At 40.9% G+C, this 19282-nt stretch overlaps 1 protein-coding gene across 1 annotated transcript in view; it reads left to right on the top strand.

Moving 5' to 3' along the window:
* Positions 1-18789, top strand: part of LOC146601361 (VPS10 domain-containing receptor SorCS1-like) — a 303293-nt gene extending 284504 nt beyond the window's left edge. Inside the window, exons 24-29 of the mRNA XM_085308294.1 lie at positions 92-223; positions 10200-10299; positions 15137-15242; positions 15418-15578; positions 16956-17074; positions 18422-18789. Of these exons, the coding sequence (XP_085164420.1) occupies positions 92-223; positions 10200-10299; positions 15137-15242; positions 15418-15578; positions 16956-17074; positions 18422-18478 (675 nt within the window). The 3' untranslated portion in view covers positions 18479-18789. The remainder of the gene's footprint in view (positions 1-91; positions 224-10199; positions 10300-15136; positions 15243-15417; positions 15579-16955; positions 17075-18421) is intronic.
* Positions 18790-19282: the final 493 nt, after the last annotated feature.

The following is a 19282-nucleotide window of genomic DNA, read 5'->3' as shown; positions in this document are numbered from 1 at the left end:
TAATTTGTAAAAGTACTACGATGCCTTAGAAGTTGTCAGCATTCAGTGCCATTCCTAGTATTTATGTATCTATTAACTGTCTATGTATCAGGCAACAGGTATTTCAAGCAAGCATATTCTGGTTGCATTGCTCCCTGGTTTACCCACCTCTGCTGAGCTCTTCATTTTACCATATCAAGATGCCATGGGAGAAAATAAAAGAACAGCAGAAGACCTAGAGCAGGTACTCTGTCCATTTCTTGTAGAAATACATATTTATGTCTCTGTGTATGTATATGCATTTTCCGTGATGGTTTAAAACTAATAATTATGATACAAATGTTCAGTGTGATTGAAATGACGACTATAGCATGTGTTACATCTTTTTTTTTTTTTTTTCCTCCTNTTTCCTCCTATACTGAAAACAGGATTTGGAGCTGTAGTTAGGAGAGGAGACTCCCATTTGGAATCCCTCACTAATGCTAAATTAACATAAATTTCTATGATTTTATGTCCTTTTCCTTGGAAGTTATATTCTACTTCATGGAAGTAGGAAGAAAGCAGGAAGGATTTAGGGGATAATTCCTATATCATGATTATGATTAGATGTTAAAACACTGTGCTGGTAAGAAGTCCTGATTTAGCTCTCAGTTTGTTACCCTAGATTCCGAGGCCAAAGATTATTAGCCCTGAGGGACTACTGTATCTCTGCCTCTCCATACAGCATGTCAGTGGCATGGCAGAGGTATCTTGTGTGAGGGTATGACCAATGTGAGCATGGGGCTGAAGGTGTCAGCAGTTCATAAATCTCAGCCACAGCGTTATGTCCACACTCTTAGCATTACTGGTGCCTGCTGCTCCACTGGGTGGCAGAAAGGGTTTAGCCTCCATCTTTGGATTTGCCTCTCAATTTATGGATGAGTAGAGCCTTCCTGTCAGTGAATGTATCAACGTTATTTTCCCATTCCTTGTAYGCTTATTTTTTAATATCCTTTTTCTCAGCTTGACCTGTAATTGGCTGTTGCAATTGCATCTTGCAGTGCTGTAAAGCCTTGTTAACAAACTCAGCAATGGGCCTCAAACCACTAGGTCACTGATATATTTGTGCTTTCCCTTGCTCAGCATCCTCAGTCATCATCTTTTCTTGACAAATGACTTGTCTCTGCAATTTTCCTCCACCCATATAATAAACAAAAATGACGGAAATTTACTGCTCTGCAAAACCTTTCCTCCCCTTTCCCCTTCTTCTCTTACCTTCTTTTCTCGATCACAAAGAATTGGCAAGGAAGGCAGTCCATAAACTATCAAATTTACAGCTGACCCTGCTCCCCTCTGGCACTCAGCTGCTTATTTTGTTCTGCCAATTGCTCCCTCTTTATTCGCCCCTCTCTTTCTCCCCCAATAAAAATGGAGTCTCTGTGGCAGTAAAGAAAGGAAGCTCTGAGAACACTCTCAAGACCCTTTCTATGGGTAAGAAGAAATGTCATTTTCAGTGGGACTCCAGGAACTTCCCTGCTGTCCTGCAGGATGCACACAATAGTCTTTGAAGAGAGAGAAATTATTTGCCATTTGCCAGCTGCTTTTATAGAGGAGAATCTTCCCTGCTCCTGTCAGGATGATCAGAAAGACTTTCTCATTAGTCTGTGGGCACCACATTTCCCCTCCTACTTATTCCAGTAGAAAATGGCATTGTTTTCAGTGGAAACTGCCTAAGGAAGGCCCCCAAAGGTGTTTCTGCCTTCAGATCTGAAGCGTATTCTGATGGTGTTTCTGTTTTGCCATCCATTTGGGCTGTAATCCTTTACTATCCCTGTCCCAAAGCGTTTCAGAGCCCATTCAATAGCTTTTCTCAGTGCCTAAAGTCACTGTGATGAGTACTTGGAGCAGATGTGTTTGCTGATGATAAGTTAAGTTGCTTCTTAGGTACTTTCCATATAGCATCCTCTTCTAGTAGGAACACAAATCTGCTTTGTTTGTGAGCAAGCAACAAGCTATTCAAAGGCATATGTGTGGGTTGGTGTGTTCGCAGGTGCACACCCAAAGGAGTGATAGTTCTGGATGAGTTCTCTAATTGGGAAGGGGAACATGGAGTTGTACAGGAGCAAAATGAAAGCACAAACACTGCAAAGGAATAGGATTTTTCAAGGAAGTACTTGAACGCACAGTTTCATTTTTCCATGGTATCAAATCATGTATGGAAGCTGCCCTCAAAACCTAAAGCTTGTGCTGAGCCTATCCAGAGATATTATGACAAACARTTTCTGGCCCGGAGAACTTATAATTGGAATAGATCAGATGGAGAGGAGTTAGAAGGATTAATGTTCATAGTCTACAAAAGACCCTCTGCCTGGGGGTATGAAAAATCTAACTCTCTCTCAAAATCAAAGCTTGGCCAAACTAAATGAAGCAGCACAGAGTGACACCAGACTTGCATCCTGTAGGCCTCAATTCACCAGGACAACGAAGTGTGCTGTAGCCCTCTCCTTCCGGTCCCCTTTTATTAGAGCCTCCAAATGGCATTATGTGACGTAGATCTGGTGATACAGCCCTGCARCCACTCTTTTGACATGCCAAGTAGCAGAACAGAGGTGAGGGACACTCTGTGCGGGTTGAAAGGGAGAAGCCAAGTAAATCATATGGGTAGTACAAAGATTATGGGCTTTTGTTAACTGGCATTGGCAAAGTTGAGGGAGGCTGATGGAGTGGGAGGAAAGGAAAACTGGTGGAAGTAGTAGCAGAAGATGTGCTTCAAACTGCATCTCCCCATATGAACCTCCAGAATTTTCTGCAGGCCATGTCTATCACAAAGTACCCTGTGGGGATTTCAGTGACTTGTTGAACCCTGCCATCTTTCATCTCTGAGCTAGATTCATTATTTTGACATGTGTAACAGTGAAGAAAATGCATTTCATAGACTTTGGTATTTAGTGGTAACCTGGGTACATATCTAATGACCATGGGGTACTTGCTTTGCTGCTCTTTCCCCCCAGAGACAGATTAATCGTATCTCTTCGCATCTGGTAATACTCATTTGTCTGTCTCAAATGTACTTTGGAGGTCTCTCTAGCTAGCTCCTCTGTGGTCTTTAGGTGTATAATTCCCATTGACCCATTTGTGTCTCATGCTCTTGCTGAGAGCATGTGGTCAGATGGTACATGTCACTTTCTCCTTGAGCTACTTCACTACTCTCATTCAAGTGCCCTAAATTATTTTTTTCGTGTACATACAGTACCAATAGTTGTCATCTCTGTTTGCAGATTACATTTACAAATGCAAACTCTGCATTGCTGATATTTCCCATGGGAGGTCAATGTCCTTTTAAATCAATCTAACTGCTCTTGACACCTGGAAAAAAAAAAAAAAAAAAAAAAAAGATATTGGGAGGCTGGGGACTTTTTTGATGTGCAACATAGTACAGTTCTGTCTAGTACATAAACATAGTGCTTTTGAGGACCTCAGGTTACTTTGTCCAGTCTACTCTCTGTAGTCAGTTCAAGCTTATTATTTATAGCCTCATAAAAATGAAAAAAACTTTTTGTCTTGCAGAATCCCAAAATATTTTCAATATGCAAAAAATCTTTTGCTCATGATCAGAATGTGGTAATTTTTTTTTTTTCTTTTTTTTTTTTTTTTTTTTTTTTTTTTTTTTTTTTTTGTCACCTGGTTCCATTGCTTCATGTAACAGCAACTTAGGACATACCACCTGCCTGTTTAAAATATAGAAATAATTGGCAGTTACAAAATATTGCTGCTTGATTTACATGTTGTCACTGCACCATCACTGAAATAGCCCCAATCTTGCAAAAACAACCATCCAGAATTGCCACTGGCCACTTGGGATGGCACATGCCGTTGTTACACCATCCTTATGGAAAAGCTTGATGAATGTGATTGTCATAGAATTCTGATCTGACAGCTTCAAAAGCACTGCATATTTTCTCTTCAGTAAAASACAAACCTCTAATTAGTGGCATTTCAAGTAAATTTTGAGTAATTTTTAGCATTAATCCAATTCATTCTGAATCCACAGTGGGAAGCTATTCTAATTCAAATTCGGCGGGGGGCAGTGAAACAAATACACAGATACAGCCAATTCTTTTCAGTGTGTGAAGGAGGATCCTGAAGGGTGGTCTTTTTATGTATGCATTTCAAAAATTTGCATCTCTCCATGTTGTTTGCTACTGGAGAGTGTATTTTTTKGGGGGGTCAAATATAGGAAATATGCCTACTGTTAAGTCAAGTGATATTTAAGCAGAAGAAACGGGAGAACTCTAAAGAGATGTGTTCATGTCAAGTAAAGGTTTCGGTGTTTTCAYGTCTCTCTCTCAAGTTCTCCATTGGCATTCTTTTATCTTGTCTATTAAAAATAACCGTGTAAAAACAGAATGCTGAATAGCTGCAGTAGCAACGAGCTAATTATCTTTAAGGCCATTAATCTTTTCCTTTGAAAGARTTATTGGCAATGTAGCAAGCATGATGGAGTCCTCTGCAAAGGGCAACATCAGCTGGTTCGTAGTCAACTGTGATCAACATGTTGCAGCTGTGGCCAGTACCTGTATCTGGCCAAAGAAATGGGAAATAACRTGGATGACTGAATATCAAATGGGCAGTGGTGAACTAGGGTGATGAAATACCTCTGGCCAATTTAGCACCGTGGAGGTAGGCATTCAGGAATCTAGTTCTTGTGTCAGGCTTTTTTCCTTAACGCATATCTAGTTTTACTTGCATTTTCTATCATTTCCATCTGTTCCTCACCTGCCCTCTTAAGCTTTAGCGTTTTTAGCATATTTACTTTCTTTTGCTTTTTTTCCTCTGATGTGTTTCAGATATGCCCATCACCAAAATATTTAGCAACAAGAGAATGCTTTCTCCCAGATATCACAGAATACTCGTGATGGCTTGAATTTACAAGGCATTTTTCATTAAAGAATCTCAAAAAATTCCTGATAGACCCTATAAGTCAGTAGAGGGTGATTGTGCTCTTTTTGATGCTAAGTCAAGCAAGGTTTAGGGGCCTCATGTGAAGTGACCAAGGTTATGTAGAGTGAGTGGCACATTTTAAAGCAACGCACAGTTGCCCTGACTCCTGATTCACTTTTGCAATACCRGTTCAAATTGCTTCCTACCAATCAATGTGCATAATTCTTTCTTTAGTTGTTTATTGATTTACCCAATGAGTTGAATAGAGGTGTAGCACTCATTAGTTGAGATCCTTACACAATATCTATAAAATGATCTAGATCCTTAGCTAGTACATGCAGGYATAGTTGAATCACATTCAATTAGTCTAAACCAATTTACACCAGAGGTTTCAGAATTCARTAAAAGTATAGGAAAATGCCCTTCTGAGTGATAATTCTGTTTCTTTGTGCACAAGGTTCTTTTACAGTCCTAATTCTGACAAAATGCTAAGAGAAGCCAAATTAATTTTTGTTTTGTTCTGATTTTAAATTGGATTTTTTTTCTCCTCAYAAATTGTCTATTATTATTATTCATTATGTGTCCTTTGATGAAAAAATGATACATGAAGAATGATTTCTATTACTGAATTATTTCTGCACATCATGCTTAATTCTGCAAATGAAGCAGATAAAGTCAATGAGGCTCAGTTAAGGACCAAAACTAATTCTGAAAGCTAATTATTTTCACAGGGGAGACTCTTAAGACTATAAATTAGGAGGTTACTATTCTAAGAATTTTTGTCTTCAGTTTAGTTTGTTGCATCTCTAAGAGTGGGAGATGAACACAGACACTCYTGAGGATATACCTGTTCCCCAGCTGAAGGTCCAGCTGTTCAGTTAAGAGTTACACAGATAATTATGAAATAGCAAAATTACTTTGATGTTTTCTCTTCTGCTTTTTTTAAAAAATACGTCCATGGTACTGTTTTGAGTACAGGCAGAAAGGATTGCTCATGAATCAGATTGTTTCCCACTGAAACCTTTTCCATACCCTCAGTGGCAGGGTGGCAGTCAAATCAGCCTTTATATGGAGATTTGCTTCAAAGACATTTCGTTAAGGGTGTAAATAAGTCGTAGAAGAATCAGAACCACTCTTAGGCTAAAGTCTGTAGACTTGTGATTCTCAGGGCTAGAACTAGATTTGGTAGAATAAGAAGGGGTGAAAATCCACTTTTCCAGCCTCAGGGTGATTGTCCTGGGTTCTCTATCGTTCACAGATCATGTTCAGACCATTGGGGGATCATAAATATTATCAGGGCCAACTTGCCCTGGAGAGGGGTATCCAGTCCCAATGTGAGCTAGGCACTTACCCATTTGTAACTWCCTGCTTAACCTCAGAAACTTAAAGTTTATAAACCTTTGTACATGGCTTATATTTCAGATCATTTTTAGAAGCACAGARGTGTATTTGTTATTTCTCTCTTTCTACACTGTGTATGTTTCTGTTCCTAAGAGGACCTGACTTTACCTGCAAAGGAATAAGAAAATATTGTACCAAGCAAGCAAATATTTTTAAAACATCTCTGGCATCTGTTCTTCCCTCAGAAATGGATGTCAGGAATTTTCAGAGCTGCCGGAGGAAGGCACCTGTCTCATTCTCATAAGAATTTCTGGTGTTCTTGAAGACCTCAGGCTGWGTTATTAAATTTTAGACTTGTTCAGATTCTAGAAAGCCCTGTTCAAARAGCTGTTGGCCAAGGATGTATGCCGTGTACTCTGAGCAGCATGAACAGCCGCTGCCTGCTTTGACTCTTTGCGTATAGTCCTGGAACAGAGACTGCTATTTCAGGCTTCTGATGAAATACTGATGGTTTCAGGCAGSAACCATTTTTTCTGAGCTGCATTTTTCCAGCATATAGCACAATAAATTCCTTATTCACRATCAGGTGATAATGCAATACAATAGTAATAAACATCAGTTGTGACTGCTTCTCTCTGCCTTTCTTCATTTTCCCTACTCTTTTACTATCTCTCCTTTCTACTAACCCCTTTCACCCTACTTCTGCTGTACTAAATGAGTGTGATTTAACAAACTCRTACCAGCTATCATTGCATTTTCTCCCTCTTTCTAAACTTGTTTGAACTTCAAAGTTTTCCCAGATTTGAGTGGAAGGGTTGGACCAGATGATTTCCCAAACTGCCTTACAAACTAAATTATTCTGATTCTAATAAGTTATGGTCCCGACCAAGTCTGTCTAGGATTCAAATCCTCCATGGCTTGTGTATTGTTTGGTTTGAAGAGTCTGGTAGAACCCAGAAGCTGATTTTAAACCTAATATAAATACTATATTATTTATTCTGAAATGGATTAGCAAATATGTGATAAAAGGAGGAAGACTGCATGGACACCATAATGATGATTAATATTTAAGCCTTATACAGTATGTTCTTCAGTGAACCTGAAATCAATATGCAGTGGGGACCAGGATCCATATCCCCATTTCACAATAAGGTACACTAATTCCCCACCTTTACAAGCTGTACATAGAGCTCAGGCCACTACTCCAATTACACCATGTAATCAACAAAGAAGTTGAAAATCAAAGCCAGTAAATATTTCAAACTGAAAAAGGATCAAATTTAGTGAATCCTGTTTGTTTGGCCTCAGCTGATAYCAGAACTAGCTTTGGAGCAGTTGTTATCTCTGGGGCCATCAGCTTGCCAGCCTAGAATATTGTTTAAACTTTCTCTGGTGCTCTCAGCACGTCTGCTGGGAGGCTGCCTCGACGCCTCGCGGCTGTGACGTMCCTGCCCGTGCGGTAGTTCTGTGCTCTTTGCTCTGCGCAGCAGGGGTCCACCAGCAAGCCAGGGGAGACCTCAGTGTTTCCTAATGGTACTGTTACCCAACCACCTCTCGTGCTGGCTTTCTGTAGGTTCTCCTGGTCTCCCCTTTCTTGCCCCTTGAAGGAACCATTCTAAGACAGCAAATKCTGGTGTGTGCTGCATTCACTAGCTGCATTCTCAGTTACATGCCACACATTAAGCTACCTGTCTGCCAAGGGTATCACATCTGCCTCTRCCATTTCCCTGACCGTTGTGTGCAGCTATCACAATGTGCTGAAGAGGACAATACAATTTAGTTGGCTCTTTCCTTCAGTTTACTGTCCTGTGGTTGATTTTTTTTTCCATAGGCTTAGCTGCCCCAGCAGCATCCAAATATCAGAGTACAAAGTATGAAGCTAATTCCTACAGGACTATGGAGGAAAGTTGTTGGATCATATTTGGGACAGGAAATGGCATGGGTGATGTCGCTCCCTTTACTTCTATAAACCGTTAGTGTATCAGGTTTGCAGCATATCCATCAGCATCTGTTGCTCCAATTTTAGTGATGAGACAGTCTTTGTAATAGTCAGTCTTAGTTATTAATGTGCTGAAGTTCTTAGAGGGATATAATTTGCTTTCCATGCTTTCTTTACATATTGCACAGCTTTGTGTCACCATCCCTGCTGCTCTGAGCTCAGCATATGGATCTTAGTAAGCAGGTGGTATTTATAAGAAGAAATATATTTGCAGCCTATTCTGGCACCCATGGAAAAAATGTAAACTTAAAAGAGATATATTAAAAATATAAATAAAAACCTGTAAGAGTTATTGCCAAAATGATATTGGACCAAAGGCACTTATTCAAGTGATCAGAAGCCAAAAATGAAGAGTATTAGCTAGGAGTATTGAAAGAACCATTAAGAATGTTAAAAAAATAAAAGAGGCAGATAAATCTCATACTGTGATGAATGATAGCCAAGGAATATCTAATCATATCTGGGTAGCATTTACTGAAATAACTCAAGCAGACAAAAATGAAGAACATGAAAAAGATAGTGTAAAAATTATTGGAATGTTCTCTTTTCTGACATTTTTTCATTAATCTTGAAGAAGGAATAAGAATTTATTTAAACCAAATTAAATTAAGTGGTRAGCATCAGTATACGGTTTCTCTTGAGCTTAATATGGCTGTAAAAATTACTGCATTTCCAGCAATTGCATATTAAGGATTGCTTTTTTCTTTTCTTCTTCTTCTTCTTTATTATTTTTTTTTAAAYAGTTTTCCAACCACCTCTCCCTAATAACCTAATGCTCAAAGTAGTGGGTATGTTGAAGTGGAAAATTATTCACTGCAAGAAGAGTAAAAATAGATGAAACATCTAGAGAATGAACATACAAAAGACACATAATACTGTCAATACCTTGTCTTCAAGCTTTCATYCTTTGATATATCTATTTGGATTTTTGCTTTTAAAGGCAACATGCCTGCAACTTTTTGGGTAGACTTAAGAGTGATGTGGAGAGAGTGGCCCTGTGTGCATATGACAAACTGTCTTAAGAAAGGAGTGTTTTCCAACAGATTGGACCAAAGTTTGGCTTCGTTACTGTACAGATTTTATGTGGTCTTATCTTGGGAAATGCTTATCTTTTCTCTTGGGTAATTTAAGGAGGAATAGCCTGCTTCATTTTTGCTCAAGCTCTGTTGCTGTCACCAGAGTTTTGCCAGGATAACATAAAGGTCTAAAAGCTCAGTGAGATGTCCCTCCCATGAAAGAGAGAACATGAGCTCATGAAAATTGATGCAGCGTGCACTTTAATGCAAATGCACTCTACAGTTGGTCAACAGCATAGACACTTTCAGACTTGAGCTGTTGTAGGTGTTTGCTTGAGAATTAGGGAGCAGCTGACTTGAAACAGGATTGGACTAAATGAAGCTTGGTTTTAGGACTTCAAATTCCGATGCAAGCTGAGGTAAGGATTTAAACCCTACATTTTGGTCCAGTTATATCAGGTAATGTGAACATGCTCTAAAATCACAGAGTCGGACATTCAGTGGACAAGAAATTATTTATTTTGAACAGATGACTGTTAATTATTGAAATACTTCTCTTTGCTTGAGTGGTAAAAGCAGTTCACTGATGTGCTGTTGCTGGCTGATCCTGCAGGAACTTACATGCTCTAGTCATGTTCCTGTGGGGCTTAATTCCCTTGCATTACTGTGCTGTTCCTGAAGTGGTGCAACAGATGCACCTTGTTGATATAAATCATTTCTAGCCATACACAAGCCACACAGGATATAGTACTGGCAGATGTGTACAGCTGCACAGCCCCCCTCTTTATAAGGTGATAGGAATCTGTACTCTGAAAGTATGTGAAAGTCTTGTGCTCTGCAAAATCTTTGCTTTGTGGACAGCTCCACTTCCTACCCACCTTTTGGCAGTTTAAAGCTGTGATAAAGAAACAAATGCATTTTTTATTTTCTCCTTTTTTTTCTAGATTTCAGAAATACTGATCCAGAAACTGAACCAAAATTTTGTCCATTTTGAGTTGAAGCCAGGGGTTCAAATCCTTGTCCATGCTGCTCATTTAACAGCAGGTCAGTATCTGCTTCRCGTGTACATCCTCTCTGATGATCTGTAGCGCAACCAGCAGTATAGACCTTGATGGTTGTAGTGTGCCATTAGCTAGCAGCTGCGTTTTAGGCTCTTCTTGTTTCTGTGACACAATGATAACTCTGGRTAGTTCCACTCTGCCTCACTTTTCTTTGTCATGCCAAAAAGGTATAGCGGCATTCACACTTACATCTAGTCCTTTTGTGTTTGCTTGATGTGCAAGAGTTTGCTGTTCTTGTTGGAAATGTAAAACAACTAGCAGGGGAAGTGTGTGCTTCTTGGCTGTCTCTGAAATATTCAACAGCTAAGGTGCATTGTGGCATATTCAGCCTGGATCATACAATGCAGGGGTTACTGGCAAGAGCTTGCTTACATTGGAAAGCATTGCATGCTTTCTTACATTCTGGGGTCACTGAAAATTCAAAGGAATTAAGAATAATTCAGAAGTTGTTTAGCAGTCTGAAAGACACACACACACAAACACACATGYGCATGTTTTTGTGCACTCATGTGAGATTAGTCTGTTTGGCCTTAACGAAACTTGTCTCAAAATTAACCGTCTCCAATATCCTGATATTTAATCACATGCCTTTGTGTATTCTGTATTGTTAAACATTCATTTCACAGGCCCTATTTAACTATTACAGATGAAGGAACAGCCATATCCACSTCCAGGATTCTTAGGAATTCCTTTTATCCAGCAGTTGCTAATAATCGTGATCAGCTGGTGTCACCTTGTTTTACTAACATACAAAATAGCCTCAGTTTCTTGTTCCAGTGAATTGCACTGCAAAAAGCGTTTTGTAGTATGAGCAGCTCTGCCTGTATTGGTGTCAGCCCACATGCTGACCTGTCTATAAAGAGAAGGAAAAAGAGATGGCTACGAAAGCGTGGAGTGCAACTGCATTTAAATAAGCCTAAAAGAAAGCTTTAGTGTTTGCGTTATTTCATATTTCCTAAGCACAAATTGCTAATATTTCTGCTTTCCATTAGCTGTGAAATAGATGATGATAAGCTTGCTATGTTAGAACCAAAAACGTATAAAAGCAGAGATACAGCATAGCTGATTAATCTCTAAAGAAAAGAAAAAATAAGTTTTGGCAATCAATTTTAAGTTTGCCTTGCTGTTTTTCTTTTGTAGACTGTAAAAAATGAATGATAGGTAGCTTTTGGAGAAGAATTGCATGACTTTGCATTTGAAAATTGAATTTGTATATATTTTCCATAAATGTTGTTATCAATGAAGCAATCTTTGGCTTCAATTTTCGACAATGATGCATTATTTTGTATGCTGAAAGAATCTGATTTTCATAAAAAGCTCAGTGGCCATCTCAGAGATGTAGGCTATTTGATAGCATCTTAATTTGAGTGTCAAATGTGGAGTTATCTGAAATTGCTCATTATTTTTGAAATTTGTTTCTATGMATTTACTCTGACTATGCTCATGGCTGTTTTGCCTTTTGGTCGATCTATTAAAGTGAAGATCAAATCCCAAAAGAACATTTGGAACTGACTTCTCTGGCCCTGAAGATTTTGTAGACTTTTTCTAATGAATTATAGCTAGGAAGAACCTCATTAGATTTAACTGGGAAAGACTCATCTTTATCTCTTGCTACTTGAAGGGACATTCCTGATTCCATACAGTGGAAAGAGATGACAGTTAAAACCACATCTCCAGGAACGTAGGATGAATTTGGATCCAAGGCTTGTGCCATATGCAGGACAGTAACCTCTGCAGCTTCTCAGAGTGGAACTCTGGGCACGTCTGCCTGAAGGAGTGCCGACAGTCCCCAGCCGCTCTGCCCATACTCTGAGTTGAATATAAACCAGTTAGATCCCAGTCCTRAAGCCAGATATTTAGCAGAGGTACTATAATATTTTTACTGGGCTACTAAGCCTTGCCTGCAGCACTGTGTGAGCTGAAAGCCAGCGTCTGTTAGCGTGGCATGCTGCCATGCTAAATGACTGTATGGCCTCCGAGTGCATGCTGGCCTGTTTCTTGCTGAAGCAGAGGGTGCTCAGCTCAGACAYGCTGTGCAAAGACACCATCTTTGAGCCTATTGAAAATACATATTTTTATTTGTATTTATTTACACACCAGGAATGACTACTTTTTGTCTGTGGTGGAYGCAAACAGTCATTTGTTCTCCAAGGTAGACTCTGTGGTTCTTCTCTTCTAAGCTGCTGGAGAGATGTGAGCAATTGCTATAACCAGCTTCACAGTCTCATAGAGAAATATGATTAAATAAGAGTGCAAAATGACCCTGAACTGCCAAAGTAGGTATTGAAAAAGTTCAGACTGCAGCTATTGTGAAGTCTTCGAGGGAACGCTATTCCTTATCAAGCTGCAGAGGACATGACTCAGTTCCCTGTATAAACGAAAGGCCCTATTTCATGACATCAAAACTTGGGAATAGTTTAGAATTTGACTAAATGCCAAAAGAGAGATTTACTTTGCTGCTGAAAGCTGTTGTTTGGGTTGTCAAGGAAGAAAAAGGATTCTCCTKTTGAAATCCAGTCTCTTAAAATTAAGTTTTGAAAGCAGGGAAACCTGGGGCTGGTACACACAAGCTAGCACTAGAAGCAGTCCCTAGAAAACAGATGATCCAGCTCTGGTCTGTGGTATCTCTTCTGCTCTCAGTCTCTTCATGTCAACTCCATGTTGGCCTCCTGGCAGCTCAGGGCTGTAGCTGGCTGAAACACACAGCTCAGCATGTGTATGTTTGTGTATGTGTACATATATATATGCCTGTAAGCGTATGAATATGTTCCATGCCTCAGTGCACACATATCTTCCACCCTGTCTATGTGCTTGGTCATACACAGTGGAAATTTCTGTAGTGGGGGAGCTGCGGGGAACAGAAGTATAGTTGTCTAAACTGACTTGGTGTGGATATTAGGCAGAATTGTAAAAATGAGCCTSTGTGTGTGTGTGTGTTGAACACGTGCATTCCTCAGAGCACAGGAGGAATGAGAAGCAGTAGACTCAGCGCATTTCACACCTCTATCTTTTTTGTTCTGGCCACGCTGGAGATAGAAAGAAAATTTAAAAAATAAGGATAATTCTGGACAACGGATTGCAATCCATTCATTATATTTATTTTCTCTTTTCAGGAAAAAAATAAAACAAGGTTCCCAACACAGCAAACAATAACCCCAACTGTATTACATAGTAAAATATRCCAATATTCCTCATAAAATAGCTAAAGAGCTGTTTATTATCAGAGACTCAGYACAGCATTATAACAAGAACATTGAGCATAGCTGAGCCTGGAACAGTCAGAGAGCCACTTTGTCATCACACACAACTGCAAATACCAACAAAAAAAATGGGTGCAAAGGACAAAGAATAGAGACATGTAAGGAATTCATAAYAATGGATCATTTCACTGCCATTCCTTAGCTTCCTGAGGGTAACGTGCTTAATGTGGGTAGGAGGAGTTYATTTTCACTTCTCTATGCAGACTTAGACTTTTTCAGGCTTGGTGGGACTGCCCAGAGAAAGTGTGCGTGTTTGTGTGTATGTGCATGTATGTGTGTGTGATGTCCATGAGTGCGTGAGTAAGCATATGCTTGTGTGTGCAAGTTTTTTGTGTTTGCTGGCCCTGTTTTAGAAAGGTTTTTTCAGTGTGTGTGTATAAGGGCAAGAGTGAGAGGAGACATGTGGCAGTGGTTCAATTTAACTTAAGCTGTCTTGCAGGGGAAGTCACTACCTTACCTATGTTTTGTTCTGTGGATATCGCTGGATAAAGACAGCCAGTGAGGATGTATCTGCTGTGTCCATTAGCCCTTTGGCACACCTATAGTCGCATGTTTGTCTACAGTATGTTTTGTTAGTGTCTGCATGATTGTTTGTCTGCATGAACAAATGAGACTGCTGGATCTGTGTGTGTCCCTCTGTGGATGCTGGATATCTCTGTGTGTGTATGTGCAACTGAGTGGTGGAGACTGTCTATTTAATATAATTTACTTTGTATTTCTCTAAACACCGTCACCTCTGGATGTTTTGTGTGGCCTTATTTTGCAAGGAGCTACAGCAAGGAGCTGCACAAAACCCTGTGAGAGGCACAGAGAGAGACTTATTTGATTAGTCTGCTTTTTTTTTTTTTCTTTTTTTTTCTCCTTCATCTTGTGCACTTCCTTCCATGAAAAATGTGGGAGAGAGGACAGGGCAACAAGGGAGAGAGAAGGAGGTAGGTAGTATTCAAAAGAGTGAGAAAGGAAAGGAAGAAGAAACTGAAAATGTGTGAGGTGTGAGAAGAGCTTGTCTTGGTAAGGCATGGATGCTGAGACAGTGTCTGAGATGGGAACTGGGCTTCTGTTAGGAAGAAAGAGGACTGAGCAGAGGGCAGTATGTTTGATAACAATCTCCAGTAAAATTCACTAGCCAGCTGCTCACTATTCACTGTGCATTGAGAGCTACCCAGAATAGCTCTAAGCAAAATAGGAAGTCAACATGAGAAATTATCCTCTAGGTAGTTTCAAGATCTTCCAAAAAGTCCAATTTTGGTACCCAAGTGAACTCATTTGCAACTGCTTTAGTAGCTGTCTGCAACATGAGAGAGTATGTTTGAGGTATTCCTCTTATGATCTGGCCAGTTAGGCAGAAAGCTGTAGGTTTTCACATCAAGTGCCAGGTTGAGCATCACAAGTGATCTCAATCCAGGCTTCTCCCCACCTGGATTAGGTCAGGAAAGGAGTCCGGGAGATGAGTTGACAGGCCTATTACAAATACCGTAGGTGAAAATGTGCTGTTTTTGGAGAAAGTACCTTTCACTCCAGGCTGGGAGGTGGCTCTAATGTTCTCCCCATCTCTTGCAGCTCCCTTGGTGGACCTCACTCCCAGTCACAGCGGTTCAGCTATGCTGATGCTCCTCTCCGTGGTTTTTGTGGGACTAGCCGTGTTTGTAATTTACAAGTTCAAAAGGTATGATCTTCCCTGGGCCATTTTCTTCTCCTCTTTTTCATCTTTCACTGAGGTGTTTGGGTTTTGTATTGTTGGGTTTTCTTTTTCTCGATGATTTGTTTCTTGGTTTGTAAAAAGCTAATGCTATCTCATCTGCCAGAGTACCCCACAATGATGGTTTCTGTTAATGTTTTAGGAAGATTCCTGGCCTTAATATATATGCACAGATGCAGAATGAAAAAGATCAAGAGATGGTCAGTCCAGTCAGTCAGAGGGAAAGCATTCCTAATGTCCCTCAAAGTGAGCTGATGAGCCCTGAGCAACTAGTAGATGAGAAGTTGGATATCCAGCCCATAGGTAAATAACTTGCAGCATCCTGCAGCTGGTCAGCCTCTGACTTACAATTGGCTAACCCCTTTCTAAGCCTCCCCCCTTCCCCATCTCCCTGCACACTCCTCCCCATCCTCTTCTGCTGCAGTGTTAGTTTGCTATAGGAAACCTTGCTAACTCTTCCCTCTCCCTCACTGCTAAGTGATGACAGGGAGAACTTTAATCTTTTTCCCTCTCCTAGTTGCTCTGTGTAGATCCCCTCCCCTTCTCAAAAATGCTATACTCCTGCTTCATCTAACTTGTGCTATCAGGCAATTTAATTTATTTTGCTGGGGCTGATGTAATTGTGTGGTTAAACCCCACACCTGAGTCCTGACCAGATCTGAAGGAGACCCTTCAGCCASCCTCACCTGGAACATGAAGGTGAGCAGGTGATTTGGTAAGTCACATCTAAAAGGTGAATATTCTTTGATGTTTTCTCTGCTGTGGCCTTTGTGCTCTGCCAGATCATGCTGCCAGCGGCAATGCTAGCCTGACTGATTCTCAGGGAAGTAAAGCAGAACTGAGGATCTCTGCATTGGACAGCTGGGTTTGCCCTCAGGCCGATTTCTTCCACAGGCGTCTGTGTCTGAAAATTTATAAAGCAAGCTCTAGGAGGACCTAAAGTGAACAAGCTTGGAGCAAGCATCCTGGATCCATTGTACTTTTGCTCATGCTTGTATGATTGTTGTTATCCTGACTACAGTAACACCAGGGCTGTTGAGGTKGAACAGGGAAGTTTCAGTCTGGGGACATGTTCTAGTAAAGCCAGCATTGCTCTGACATTGCTTGGGCATTGCTCAGCTTCACTTTTGAGGTGACAGTTCTGCAGGCCCAGACCAGAGGAGCAGCACCTGACTCCTGCAAGTAAGGACACGGAGCTATTTTAGAGGAACTAAAGTTTTATAGCTGTTTTAGCTCAGACAGAAACAAGGCATAGTCCTAACTGAAATGTCTTAGCTGCACAGCTTCATCAGCATAACCGTATCTTCACATCTCATCTGAGGATGTCCCAAAATTGTAAAAGAGTGTTTACTAAAGCAGGCTTGGTGTAATCGCTACTGCAGAGAGGGAACAAGGGGAAGGGTGATTAAAAGAGGGAATGTGATGTGCTAAGATTGGGGCCAGTGAAACAACCTGGGAGAAAAAAGAAGAAAGTCTCTTGATGAAACTGATGTCTAAGTTGGAAGCCATCTCCCCACTGCCATCAATGCTGCTCTCTCCTCCCATGTTCACCAAGGAGAGATCAGGTAGCTATTAAAAGATTTTTAGCAGCTATTCATCAGCACACCTGGACAACCCTGCTTAGCACTACACAGGATGGAGTGAGGGGACCAACCTTCCCATGTGGTGTTCCCCATACAGAGCAACCCCAGGCCACAGTCCAGAACCCAAGGAAAGGAAAAGCAACCAAGGTAGTCTGGACAGAGGACTTCCAAAAGGCTTGTGGATCACCAAGAGGTTTCAAGCAAAGACCCGGAGCGGTGGGTCCTAAACTTTACCAATTCTTTTTTTTTTTTTTTTTCCCAGAAATCTCCAAAGCAAAATTGATGTGAGATGGGAGAAACACCCAATTTCAGGCCATAAACAAACCACTTTCCTGGAGTTAGATGGGCTTTGAGCTTCCCAAGAGTGGAATAACCATGGTTCACATTGTCCGAGAGGAGGTGGAAAGGGTAGGGAAATGCATATTGTAATCGATCACATKGACTGAGGTGACAACAGTCACCTGCTGGCCTCACTCAAGGTAACTTCAAAACAATTCTCATTAGTGCTAGGAACTAGTTTGACCCCTTGAAGCCTCTAGGATTAGAAATGTAAAACATATTTTTGTGGGGAGSCTAAATTATATGAATTGTATTTGGTGCAGCTATAGCTGTTCTGACTTTATACGGTGGCCTGCATTTTGTGGGTTTCTTAGCTGTACCCTGGCCAGCAGGACACTGTATTGAATCAGAAATTGATTTTTTATATCTCCTTAGTTTACCTCTGTAACTCCACCAGCAAGCACAAAAGGTGAATGTGTAGTGTAGATAGACTCAGTTCACTATCAWGAGGAATCAGTCCAACAAACTCCCTAAGAGGGTTTTCCCATCCTGGCAGTAAGACAAAGAAGGAAACTGAATCAGAGCTCACTGACAAAATGAAAAGATCTAAACCTAGGTATGAACAGATCAGAAAAAGCTGAGGCTCTTCAAACTCCTGTACCACCACCTCATCTGTTTCTGGAAATCAGCAATCTCTTCTTTTAATGAATTTTCCTTCCTATGGAAAAACAAAGCAAGACTGTAATTGGGTGTTTCTCTTTTGTATGCTTATTCAAAAGCCAAGGGATTTTTACCCCCTTTTGTTGTAGATAATTTTCAATAACCCTTTGACTAACATTCAGGGAACCCTGGAATCTAAATGAAGGTTGCTGGATTATTTTGTTTTCTCTCCAATCCCTGGCAGCACAAAACACAGTTTCGGTTTTCTGGATGTGAGCAGTTCAGGCTCCACTTTTGCAAAGGCAAAGCTTAAAGTGATTTGTGAAATCTCCAACACTATCGTTGCACATTTCCTCTGAGGAACTCAGCCCCTCCTTCCCTCCACCCCTCTGCTCTGGCCTCTCCCTGTGCTGTTCAACACGGGTGAATCATCTTCATTAGCAAAAGAACAGGACATCACCTTCAGTGTTTTGAATGACAAGAAAACATTTCTGGGAAGAACCTGTCAGTCTGGAACAGTTGAATCCCAAAGGCCAGCGAGGTGATACCTTCAAAGGTCTCCTTCCTTGGCTAAACACACTTACTATTTACTGACTCTCTCATTTTGTTCTTTCTTTGCCACAGGAAGTATTTCCACAGCTGCTGAGCCCCAGAGCACAAAAGAAATCCCTACCTATGTAAATGGTTGAATTGAGGACACCGGTATATATGTATATCTTAAAAAAAGAGGAGAGCTCACTGCATTTGGACTTTTTAATTCTTCAGATGACAAAGGGTTTTTAGCTTTAAGCCTGTGCATGTGGACATTATACTGAGACCATAGTGGAACTGCATTGTACAGGTGTTCAATTTTAGTGGGGGTTGGGGGGGGGGAAACAATACCACTGTTCACCCCTGTGGCTCTTCCCCTCACCCCTCCACTTCTCTCTTTTTTCTTATCTGTCTCTAATTTGTAGGAAATTCATAATTGATATAGGCCAAGAGTATGCATGGGGGGTCTCTTCTTTGCAGAGAGGGCCAGGTTGGGATTCTGGGAGTGGGGAAGGGGTCAGGGGAGGTGGGAGGGGGCATCAAGGGTTCTTGGTGTTAGATTTAACTGCTCTTTTAGCACTTTGGGCTGCAGGAGGTCTAGCCACCCCAGCAGACTTTCACAAGAAATCACACTGGAGTTTAAAGGCACTATTCTTGGGTCAGTTTGGTTTATATCTTTGTTTGGACTCTGCCCTTCCTTCCTCTAGCTGCAGCTGCTGCCTGCGCCCCATGGCCGTGCGGAAGCTGAGTGGGCGCGTGTGCAATCCCAACTGCAAAGCCAGGCTCTTTCTAAAGCAGCTTCTTAGCCTACTCACACCARGTATCTCTGATAGCACTGCTCAGAGATAACTCAGCTCTCCTGACCTTGGACCGAACAAAACTAGCATACATTACAGGCAGGAAGGTCTGTCTGTACTGCACTTTGAAGAGGTTATTGCCAGCATGAGCTTACAC

Source organism: Rhea americana, unplaced genomic scaffold, assembly GCF_003343005.1.
Source record: "Rhea americana isolate MKP2758 unplaced genomic scaffold, rheAme1 scaffold_104, whole genome shotgun sequence".
Lineage (NCBI taxonomy): Eukaryota > Metazoa > Chordata > Aves > Rheiformes > Rheidae > Rhea > Rhea americana.
Note: the sequence above shows the minus strand (reverse complement) of the source record. Positions and strands in the feature narration are given on the sequence as shown.